At 40.4% G+C, this 12,434-nt stretch overlaps 1 protein-coding gene across 4 annotated transcripts in view; it reads right to left on the bottom strand.

Moving 5' to 3' along the window:
• OGT (O-linked N-acetylglucosamine (GlcNAc) transferase) overlaps positions 1 to 12,434 on the bottom strand; it is a 35,685-nt gene that overhangs the window by 18,215 nt on the left and 5,036 nt on the right. For all 4 annotated transcript variants that reach the window (XM_004777244.3, XM_004777245.3, XM_004777246.3 and 1 more), the window contains 2 exons: positions 5,987 to 6,055; positions 2,381 to 2,497 (listed from right to left, as the gene is read on the bottom strand). In XM_004777244.3, the coding sequence (XP_004777301.1) occupies positions 2,381 to 2,497; positions 5,987 to 6,055 (186 nt within the window). The remainder of the gene's footprint in view (positions 1 to 2,380; positions 2,498 to 5,986; positions 6,056 to 12,434) is intronic.

Here is a 12,434-nt window from a genome sequence, read left to right as displayed (position 1 = left end):
ACTCTTAATCTCAGCATTGTGTGTTTGAGCTCCACACTGGGTAGAGAAATTATGAAACAAACTTTTAAAAACAGTTATTTTAGTACCCACTCATTATTCACAAACCTCAATGTTATCAAAATAACTTGTGTAATGGGAGAGTACAATGTGTCCTGAAGGGAAAAATGTTAAACTGGGTCTGCTCCAATTTTACTGAGCTAAATACTTCTAACGGTGGGCCCAATCTTATTCAAGTTTAATTAGCCTAACTCTTCTAGGAGTGCCTGGCTGGCTCAGTTTGTGCAACATGTGACTCTTGATCTCAGGACTATGGGTTTGAGCCCCATGTTGGGTGTAGAGATTACTTAAAAATAAAATCTTAAAAGTGCGCCTGGGTGGCTTAGTCGGTTAAGTGTTCAACTCTTGATTTTGGCTTAGGTCATGATCTCAGGGTTTTGAGATCAAACCCCACATCAGGCTCTATGCTGGGCTTGGAGCCTCCTTAAGATTCTCTCCCTCTTTGTCTGCCCCCTCCCCACCTCAAAAAATTAAATGAACAGGGGTGCCTGGGTGGCTCAGTGGGCTAAAGCCTCTGCCTTCGGCTCAGATCATGATCCCAGGGTCCTGGGATTGAGCCCCGCATTGGGCTCTCTGCTCAGCAGAGAGCCTGCTTCCTCCTCTCTCTCTGCCTGCCTCTCTGCCTACTTGTGATCTCTGCCTATCAAATAAATAAATTTTTTTAAAAATTAAATGAATAAAAAATAAAATCTTTTAAAAAAAATCCTAACTCTTCTAAAACATAATAGCAGGAAGAAGCAGCAGCAGGCTCTAACTGAAAAGGGAAATATACAGCTCATTAATAAAGTCTACATACTCAGTAAGACCTTAGTAAGATATGTAATTAGAGCTACACACTCAGTCAGATACATAACTTCAAGGAGATACTAACCATTAAATGGTTTTATCCAAATAAATCTCAAGTTGTCTTAAAATATGGCCAGATATAACCAGAGCACGGATTCTCAACCCCGGCCATAACATTAAGAATTCACCTCCTAAAGGGTGCCTGGGCTCTCTCACGTACCAGTTAAATCAGACCCTCTGAAGATGGCACCAGGGATTCCTATCTTTTATAAGCTCCTCACGTGCAACCAAGGTAGAGAACCACCGAGCAAGAGGTAGGTACTCCTATAGTGTAATAAATGCAAACTTTAACTGAAATACTGAAAAGGTAAAGGTAATGAGTAATTGTGAACATATTAAAGAGTCATAAAGAACACTTCCTCTTCTCTTTGCTTCTATCACAAAGTACCTAGTGTCTGGTTACGTCTTCTTTGCTACAGATAAACGCCTAAATCTATTAATGGTAAAACTCTGATTGTATCATTCCTTTTTCATTTACTAGCTGGAACACTGCTATAAATAGAAACTTCCCCCATCAACTACTGGGTTACCCTAAGGTCCAGTTCACACAGAAGGAAGACAAATGCTTTATTCTTCCTACTTTAGTCAGTTTTCAAAATGAATTACTCCTTATCTTCCAAAGGTAACAAATGAATTTCTTCTTAGTATATTTAAAAACTCATGAATTTACACACATTTGACGTTTCAAATATATCTCAGTTAATATTCCAGCTGATGTTCAAGTCCCATATTTAGCCAGCATGAGCCTCTTCCGGTTGCCTTTTCGAGTCCTCTCGACATACTCTATCAAAGATTCCTTGCTTTCTGGTGTGACGGGGCACTCCAGATTAATTTTGTACATTTCCTACCCCAATCTGGAATCAGCCTTTTGACCAAGAAACCCTGCTTCTTTAAAGTTACCCTTCTTTAAAAAAGTATTTTTAATTTCTAAAATACATTTTCCATGCAAACCTGGAAACTGCCAGTGGGGTGGGGGGGGCACCTGGCTGGCTCGATGGAGCCACGAGCAACTCTTGAATCTAGAGTCATGAGTGAGATCAAACCCCACATTGGATGTAGAGATTACTTTAAAAAATAAAATCTTCAGGGGCACCTGGGTGGCTCAATGGGTTAAAGCTCCTACCTTTGGCTCAGGTCATGATCCCAGGGTCCTGGGATCAAGCCCCACATTGGGCTCTCTGCTCAGCAGGGAGCCTGCTTCCTCCTCTCTCTCTTTGCCTGCCTCTCTGCCTACTTGTGATCTCTCTCTCTGTGTCAAATAAATAAATAAAATCTTAAAAATAAATAAATAAAATAAAATCTTCAGAGACAAACAAAACTGGAAACTGCCACATCATATACCATCCAGCAAATGCTATAATGCTGTCAAAGAAACAAAGATTAAGTGACTGATGAAGTAAAGGCCTATTATTTGGTTCTAAGTAAAAACACCCTGCACACATAAGCACTTCCCAAGTACCAATTATTAATGACTAACCTTTTCAAAGTGATGAATTGCAAGCCAAATCTCTCCTTGTGCATTGAAAACACAGCCAAGATTACTCCAAGCTACTGCAAAGTTCGGTTGCGTCTCAATTGCTTTCAAATAACATGCCTTAGGGGGGGTTAATGAAAGAAGATGGGAGGGGAAGGAGGTAAAGGGAAAAGGGAAAATTTGTAAAGGGAAAAAAAAAAGATTGGGGGGGGAAGAAGGTGATATCATTATTCCTTCTCTGACCAGCCAAAAGTGACCCTGCAGCATAGGCTCGCTTGCGCCAAAACTAATGCGCTGCCACAGCTGGCTGCTCCTGCGCCTGCGCCACCAGAACCCAAGTGCAAACCACCATGTTCAGTTCTGCTGACCAACAACCGACCCTTTATTCTGGGACTTATCTGGGAAGTCAGTTGCCTTAATACTCTATGCTGGACTTCTCTTACCTGAACTCCTAAGGGCTTCTGCTAGGTTTTCAAGTCTGCTCTAGAGGGTGACACTCAGAACCAAATTTCCCACCCCATCACCCCCTCACCAGTTTCCCAAAGCGTGCCCTACAAAAGGTTACCAGAGCTCACTGGGAAAAAAAAAGATTTCATGATCAAATCAATTAGGCGAACAGAAAACGGGTTTCTTTGCTACAGAACTTGCCTAAGCCTTTAACAGTTTATATGGGACTCCCTCAACTTAGTTGACCATGGAACTCTTGTTTTCCGTGGACATATTACTAGAATGCTACAAAACACACTTTGGGAAACACTGCTCTAAACAATACTGTTCCTGGGGCGCCTGGGTAGCTTAGTGGGTTAAGCCGCTGCCTTCGTCTCAGGTCATGATCTCAGGGTCCTGGGATCGAGCCCCACATTGGGCTCTCTGCTCAGCAGGGAGCCTGCTTCCTCCTCTCTCTCTGCCTGCTTGTCATCTCTCTCTGTCAGATAAATAAATAAAATTAAAAAAAAATAAAAATAAAAATAAACAATACTGTTCCTCACTCACATCAAAACTATGCTATTGAGGAGAAGAATGTCTTTCTGCCACATCAGGTATAAGAAAGCCAGGCTATCCATCCTCACAATGACCAACTCCCAAGGGGGACCAAAGCTGAAACCTCGTATGACAGGATTGCACCTAGGTTGAGGTCCCTGTAATGCGAGCGCAAACATCGCTTGCGCAACCTAACAGCAACGCACTGCGCGATCGCTGCGAACTGCTGCGCTACATAGAACACCCCTAGACGCAGCAAACGGCCAACCAGATCCATTAATCTACTAGACAGGCCCAGAGAGAATATTTGTTTAATGAGATTAGTTGGACTCGAGGTATGTTAAAACCCAATTTTATCCAAAAAAGGCTACACAATAGGACTGAGGGAGCCAGTCAATCAGATTACTCATCTAGTCAACCGTTCACAGGGGCTCATTTGCACGCATTGCGCATTAACGCTGCGCAGCCTTTGCGCTACTGCAGGGTCACAGCGCATCATCAGAAGAGCAGAATGCTGCAATCCAAACAAAGAAGAAAAAAGGAAAAAAATGAACAACAAGAAGAGTTAGAAGCTTTTACTAGTAAATTATCTCTAATAATTTTTAATATCAATTAACTTTTACTTATCTTTGACAGAATTGTGGCTATAGTATAAAACATTCTCTTACATAACTTGCTCGTAAATAAAATTATTTTAAGCTGTTTCTGAAGCCACAAGACAGAAGATTCAGGCATGGAGGCAAATTGTTTTGCTGTGGCAGTTACAAACCCGTTACCATATTTCTCATCATGTGACTTTTCGGTGCGTTCCTTGCTGGAAGAGGAGGAGGTGTGTGTCTGCCCTAGATCCAGGCCTCGAGCTCCCTTCAGCGAGGCACCTTACGCATGGAATAGGAGGTTTCACCCACCTGAAACCTTCTAAATACAATATCAATGGTGAAAAACCAAAAACAAGAGAGAAAATAAAAACAAGATCATTAGTAAAAGTTCAACAAAGCAATTGAAATTCTTTGGATGTCTATTACATATGGGAATGAGGACAGTCTCAAGTCTGTAACATGGGAAACATGCAGAAGGGAGAGGGTTAATCAGGGCTATTGCATACAGCAGGGATTTTTGCTGGAAGAAAGGCTCTTCGCTTTCTACAAAGACAACTTAATTTTGCTTCCATCTACTAGGAATATGCTGGCTTGAATTTTCAAATGCACTGATTACAAAAGAAATACATTGCATTTCACTCAAGAGTATGTTCTTGTTCACTAAGTTCTCACAAAAACAGAATAAACATTTTTCAAACTAGGTGTCTCCAGAGCTCTGAAATAAAGAAGTCAGCAACCTAAGGCAGGCGCAATGTCTCAGCCTAAACCGATCTCTAAAGCTGCAGTGAAGTGCAATTCATGTTAGCTGTCCGCTTGGTGGGGTGACAATTAATAGGAGCTTATCAAATATTTGTTCTATAAATTACCAATTAGATTTATCAGCTAAGATTGAAATCCATTACAATTCATTAGCTGGAAACCTACATAAAGGTTAATCCAAAGTGTCAGCAGAATTTATGAGCTACGCACTTAAAACTAGTGCCTTTTAACATTAGATGGTGCTGAAAAACCTTCGCCCTCCCTAGATGAAGCAAACAGACAGCTACGCTGCGCATACACTCCACGCATTAGCATGCGCGTGGGGCTCAGAGCAACAGGTGGGAGTTTCAGAAGCATTCTGGTTTCTCCCCACTCCTCACCCCTGCAGCGCGGTTGCGTAAGGTGGCTTGTAACAAGACAATTTAATTTGTAAATTTAATTTACAATTATACCAAAAGCTTTAATAACCCAACCTGGTGTTCAAATTCATTATTTGGAAACAAAGAATGCTAAAAGCCACCTTTCCACTTTGGCAAGTTTTCTTTCGATCAGTCCATTTCCCAAACAAACCAGCTTTGTCCTTTTTTTTTTCTTTTTTTTTTTTGAAAGAGGTAGAGTGGGGAGGAACAAAAGAAGGAAGTAAGGAAGAAAAGAAGGTAGACAAATAGGTTTGGAAAAGAGGAAAAAGGAACTTAGGGGAGGGAATAGGGACAAGGGGCAGGATGTTCCAATTATTAATTTGCAATCATTTTAACAGCCTTTCTTCCACTGTAAAAAGGGTAAGGAAGATGAAGGGAGGAAGGTTAAATAAGAATTTTAAATGCCAGTATTACAGGGTAACATTTGGATGAAATTCTTCTCCACTTACAAGCCACAAAGGACTTAGAAGAGCAGCATTTTCAATGGCACCTGCATCATATAGGAGTCTTGAGCCAAATCACAGGCGCTCTGCTTGTCACCAGCAGGCAAGCCTCAGATTTGAAGGAATAGTTACTTATTCCCACATAAGATCATGACGGAGCCCATTGTTACAAAGATGATCTAGCTCAGCAGAAAGGCTCCAAAATGTTCAGGCTCTTGCTTTACCCCCAGACTTAGAACAGATATGCCAAAGCCTGGCCCTGCTCTAGTCTGAGGTGATTCATGCCATCAGTTTTCCTCAGTTTCATAGGACTGTTTTTTGGAGATAGCTCAATGAAGAGTTGAAGACTTGGCAAAAAGTACAAGTTTTCATAACACTGATGTTCAATGTATTCTATCAAACACCTACCTTGGCTTCTTCCAAGCGACCCAGGGCTTTGAGCAGGTTCCCCAGGTCACTGCGAACACAGTACAAATCCTAGAAACCAGGAGATACTCCTTAATTATACTATAAAAAATACCTTGAAATTACTTTTACACATCTAAACTTGCTGTCCTTTTATTCTGCCAACTAAAGATACTGCTTGACAAATTACAGAACCACAACCCCACATCCTCAATTCCAAATTCCAAAAAGTTCCAAAAACTTATCTGATGATGAAATCTGACCAGAACTGGCACAAAGCTATTTAGAGAATTCATTGATCCCACTTAGTGTGAATACTCAAACCTCCGCTGCAGAAACATGTAAGTGTTTTACTAGAAGGTACTGCTCCAGACTCACCTGAGAGTTTTATACATGGTATTACCATCTTTTGAAAATCCTAAAAAATTTCAAATTTTGAAATGCATCTGATCCCACCAGTTTCAGATAAGAGACTATGGGCCTTGGAACTGGAAAGTATTATGCTAACTGAAATAAGTCAATAAGAGAAAGACTATAATCTCACTCATATACGGAATTTAAGAAACAAAACAGGGTGCCTGGGTGGCTCAGCGGGTTAAGCCTCTGCCTTCGGCTCAGGTCACGATCTCAGGGTCCTGGGATTGAGCCCAGCATCGGGCTCTCTGCTCAGCAAGGAGCCTGCTTCCCCCTCTCTCTGCCTGCCTCTCTGCCTACTTGTGATCTCTGTCAAATAAATAGATAAAATCTTTTTTATAAAAAGAAACAAAACAGGGGCGCCTGGGTGGCTCAGTGGGTTAAGGCCTCTGCCTTCCGCTCAGGTTATGATCCCAGGGTCCTGGGATCGAGCCCCGCATCGGGCTCTCTGCTAGGCGGAGAGCCTGCTTCTTCCTCTCTCTCTCTCTGCCTGCCTCTCTGCCTACTTGTAATCTCTGCCTGTCAAATAAATTAAAAAAAAAAATCTTTAAAAGAAACAAAACAGAGGATCATAGAGGAAGAGAGGGAAAAAATATATAGCAAGACAAAATCAGAGCAGGACACAAACCCTAAGAGACTCTTAAACACAGGAAACAAACTGAGTGCTGCCAGAGGGAAGGGGAGGTGGGAGGATGGAGTTATTGGGTGATGGACATTAAGGAGGGCAAGGAGGGCACGTGATGTGATGAGCCCTGGGTATTATGTAAGACTGATGAATCATGAACTCTACCTCTGAAACTATACATTATATGTTAACTGAATTTAAATTTTTAAAATGTAGGGGGAGACTAGGGGCTTTACTGTAGCTCCTCTCCCTAAACGTCAGTCACTTTAAAAAAAAAAAAAGCACCAAATATTTGTTCAACTATTTTGTTCAAAGGTTATGATGAATCACTCCAGTATCAAGGGCCAAAAATTTTCCATAGTGAAAAAAAGTATTTAGCTGTGACTGGCGATCAGCAAACCTACCCTTGGGCTGTCAGACATATTTAGAAACCTTGACTTCATTTCAGCATTAGACAGAAGGATTATCATCCAACCAAAGCTTCAATCCTGGCACCTGCCACTAGATCACTCATTAGTATTAAGTGCCATTAGAATTGAGTGGGTGAATAATGAAAAGCAGTTGACTCTGCTTTTTTATTAGCAACGCCATTGTGTTGTGAGTCATCTGACTCACCATTCCGTTCATCAGTATGAAAGACTCATCAGAACAGTGAGCTTAAATTTTTATTTGTCCTTGTTTGCCTTTGTCATTCAAATCTACCAGCTAACAAGCACAGACAATGGCAATAGGGAATAAGCTTATCATTTCAAACTGTTCCACAGAGGGGGAAAGAGTCTTATTAAGTCCCAGTAAGAGAAATTTTGCCAATTGTGCCAAAGTATCATCATATACGCTATTCTATGCACAATCGTATTATGGCTTCCAGAATCAGGTGGTTAATTTTACTGACAAACAGCTTTTGTGACTGTATACTATCATCCATCAGGTGAACCAAGTCAGCCAGCAAACAGACTGCCACAGAATAGCCTACAGTTGACCATACTGGGTCAGTTCCATGATCTACCTGATCTGTCCTGTCTGTCCATCAAGCAGTGACTGGTGTTTGGAGAGAGAAGGACTGTCTCCTGTGAACTCACGTACAAAAGGCTAATACTAATCCTTTAAAAAAAAAAAGTCACATGTATCATTAGTCTTTTTTTTTTTTAAGATTTTATTTATTTATTTGACAGACAGATCACAAGTAGGTGGAGAGACAGGCAGAGTGAGAGAGAGAGGGAAGCAGGCTCCCCGCTGAGCAGAGAGCCCGACGCTGGACTCGATCCCAGGACCCTGAGATCACGACCCAAGCCGAAGGCAGCAGCCTAACCCACTGAGCCACCCAGGCACCCCTGTATCATTAGTCTTATTACAGATTTATCCTCCTCTAATGACTCTAAGCATTTATACTCAGAAATAATGATTCTATAATCTTGCTATCTACTTTGTATAATTTTTCTTCCTAAACTTTAAGGGTTACCCTTCGGTTTGGGCCAACCATTAACTAAACAATCCAATCTGCTCATAAAAGCTCTATTACTACATCTGATTATTGCAATTACTTACCTTTGGACTTTTACCAATTCCTATGTCTCTTCTGAGCCATAATAATCAAAATCTTGCAATAATTCTCCAACAGTGACCCTAATGGGCTATATATTTTAGCCAACTGTTGCATACTTTTACCCTCTAATTTCTATAAACTCTTGGATGGATGCCATCCAAGTGCTGACAGTGCCTACCTATATTTAATAATACCATCTTGATCCATTACAGCATACTAAATCAAGTTAACACAATGCCCACAGTTAAAAACAGATTATCTTCAAGATCACTAGCAGATAATCAACAAGGCAGTTTTAGGAAAAGGTAAAACATCTCATATTAAATATAATACTGAAATCCAAGTCGCCCATTTGGGAATCCAAACGTTTATGCACAAACAGCAGATTTCTAGGAAATCCAAGGATACAAGTATTCTCCCAAAAGTTCAAAACCTAAGACTGCTTCAAAATGAGTAAGCATTTCCTACAGAGGGGCGCCTGAGTGGCTCAGTGGGTTAGAGCCTCTGCCTTTGGCTCAGGTCATGATCTCAGGGTCCTGGGATTGAGTCCCGTATCAGGCTCTCTGCTCAGCAGGGGGCCTGCTCCCCACCTGCCTCTCTGCCCACTTGTGATCTCTCTCTCTCAAATAAATAAATAAAATCTTTAAAAGATAAAAAGAATTTCCTATATAACCACCCCTCCCAAAACAACATTTATTTCCTGCCTTTCTTCCTAGAGCTCCAACCCCTACCCACATCTATCTATCTATCCACACTTACACACATACACATGAAGCAAGAATCAGATTGATAAAAACATATGGTAGTTCTCAATTGCCTCTCAATTTAAATTTAAACTCCTCAGCCTCTACTCTTTCTGAATCTTCAAACTGACTCTCCTCTACTACACTCACTTCTTGTTACTACTTGACTCACCACTTCAGCCAAGGAAGTCTACTTGCTATTTACCTTCCTACAGAATGCTTAGGTTATAAGCACCCACTCAAGAATATCTTCTGATTAATACTCTCTAACAATAATCATCCAAAGAACCTAACGCCCTTTTTCTCTTTGCAGGTCAGGTCCTCTCTCGTATTAGAACCTTCAACTTTTTCTCCCCGGCATATCACCCCAATTCCTAATAAAGCACTGCACACACAATAAGCACTCAAATATTTAAATGTGACATTTGCACAGCAAACATAATAAAAAGCAGAGAGAAACAGAAATATATGGTTTTCCACAGCTTGGCTCACAACAGTAACAAATTACATGACAGTAATGTGATAGGATGCCAGTAGCTCTCAGCATTATGCATCCACAATCAAAGCCAAAGCAATGTTTCAACAACCAACAGAGCTCCTTAGAACAACTCAGGGTTATAGCCATTTTACAAAGGACAATTTTATACGTAATTCATAAAAGCAACTGCTGGGTATGAGGAAACTCTAGTGAACCATCATATAGATTAACCGCTGCAATAGCACCTTTAAATACAATGGACTTGGGGCACCTGGGTGGCTCAGTGGGTTGAGCCCCTGCCTTCGGCTCGGGTCATGATCTCAGGGTCCTGGGATCGAGTCCCGCGTCGGGCTCTCTGCTCAGCAGGGAGCCTGCTTCCCTCTCTCTCTCTCTCTGCCTGCCTCTCTGCCTGCTTGTGATCTCTGTCTGTCAAATGGATAAATAAAAAATCTTTAAAAAAAAAAATACAATGGACTAAAATGTCAGTGAAATTATTAAATCATCCAACATTACAGAAGACAGTTAAGAACATAAAAATATGAAACAGCTCCAGGTCTTAAAATTTCTATAATCAAGTCACAGAATAACTTCTACCATTAACTAGAAAGGATAAACACTGCTGAAAACAGATTACCAAGAATACTACCATAACATTTTACCTTTTCACTGCTGCAAAACCAAAATAACGTGATTTTAACTATTTTTCATAGGCCAACTACTTCTATGATTCAAGACAACAATGCATTGCTAACAAGAGCACAACTTAGGAACAGACTATAGACTGTCAATACTGAACTGACAAAGGCATTTGACACTAAGCTGAAGTCTAGTTAAGGTTAGATATCCTTCAATAAGTTAAAACATTACTGGTATACTTAAGGTGAAATCATAGCAGTCTGCACAATCCTTTTTTCACTCTTACTGGTGAAGGCACAGAAATAAAGCAGCGACTTCCACTAGTAGAAACAGAACCACATGGGAATTCATAGCTGTTCAGTGCCTTTAAGGAGGTAGTCCCACGATATATTTTAGGACTGTTTTTACTTCTTTGGTAAGGTCCAACAACAAGCTTTCTGTTAACAGGTTAGATACTGAAAAACACGGTTCTGTCTCCCACTTTAGTCTTCCCTTCTCCTTTAGGTTTTCTACTCTTGTAGTTTGGTATCAGGTCAGCAGCAATGACTGCTCTGCTACACACGTAAACAAGTGAAAACCTGAGCCAAGGGGATCAGAGTTCAGCTATATAAGAGGACAAAAGTGAGTTTATACTCAATCAACAAGAGAAGGGCAGAACCAACCCTGATTAATACAGGGTACGAAGTTACTGTGAAAACTAGGTGCACAAGTGAACTCTGAGCCCTGGCTCTGAAGAACAGGGTCCAAGCCCCAGTGGCAGTACAGGGCTCCCCCCATAATTTCTTGTGTAAACCAGCCAATAAAAATCATAAAAAGCCATGCAAATCTACATATCCTTTCAGAATACTCAATGCATGTAAGAAGTTAGTTTCACTGACTACCTCCAAGAAGAGTCACTGGGAGACTTTTCACTGTATCCATACAAAAAGCAATGAAAAAATAATAATAAATATTAAACTCTTAAAATTAACTGGAAAAATAATCATTAACAGATGTCATAATGAAAAGTGATTTCAGATCTTTTGCACAAACTACTAAATTAAGCTGCAGTTTCCAAACCTATAAAATAGGGATTAAGGGATAGTAGGATACAATCAATGGTTTTCAAACTGTACTCAACAGCTGCCTTGAGCGATGGGTGGCCTCTGGGCACATCATCCCTTTTTTAATCTTTTATTTCTTCTCTCTTCCGTGTTTACTTTCAAGATATTCAAGCTCAAAAGAAATGAACAAAGAAAAAAAACCTGACTCTTAAATACAGAGAACAAAGTGGTGGCTGGGGGGGGGGTGGAATTGGCGAAGGGGATTAAGATACACTTATTGTGAGGAGCACTGAGTAATGTATAGAATTGCTGAGTCACTATACTATACACCTTAAACTAATATAACACTGTATGTTAATGTTATGTGACTTTTTTTAAAAAGACAGTTACCAAGAGGAAAATAATTATATTCAGGCTCAGGTTTTAATATCTTACTTCTCCATTACTGACTGTGTGATCCCAAGAAAGTTACAGGACCCGACTCTCCCGACTCTCTCTTTTAACTGGTAAAACTGGCAATAATACTATCTACTTCAAAGGATCATAAGCATTAAGACCAATATCTGAAACAACTGGCACAGTATTTGAGCTCATAGCAGATTTTCAATAAATGGTAGCTAACATAATTAACTTAACTAACATAAATAACTTCCACACTTGTTGCAAAACTAAATGTAGACCACTTAGCTTGGTTATGTACCCTTCATTTTTTCTGGAGACCTACACTCCTTCTATCATTACCTCTTAAGTTTATATCTATCTGTAGTTCTTTCTTAACTACATCCAAAGTTCTGAGGGCCAGTCTTACTTTTTTTTATCAATCTTTCAGAGACCCTACCTAACTCAATGTGAACTTAAATGTCTGCCAGCTGGGCCTCACTTGTCCGCCAGAGAACATCAGCAATTTAGCCCCCCAAATTTAAAGATTTTATTTATTTGTCAGAGAGAGAGAGAGCGAGCAAGCACAGG

The sequence above is a fragment of the Mustela putorius genome, unplaced genomic scaffold (genome assembly GCF_011764305.1).
Source record: "Mustela putorius furo isolate JIRA1106 unplaced genomic scaffold, ASM1176430v1.1 tig00537297_pilon_pilon_pilon, whole genome shotgun sequence".
NCBI classification, from domain to species: Eukaryota; Metazoa; Chordata; class Mammalia; order Carnivora; family Mustelidae; genus Mustela; species Mustela putorius.
Note: the sequence above shows the minus strand (reverse complement) of the source record. Positions and strands in the feature narration are given on the sequence as shown.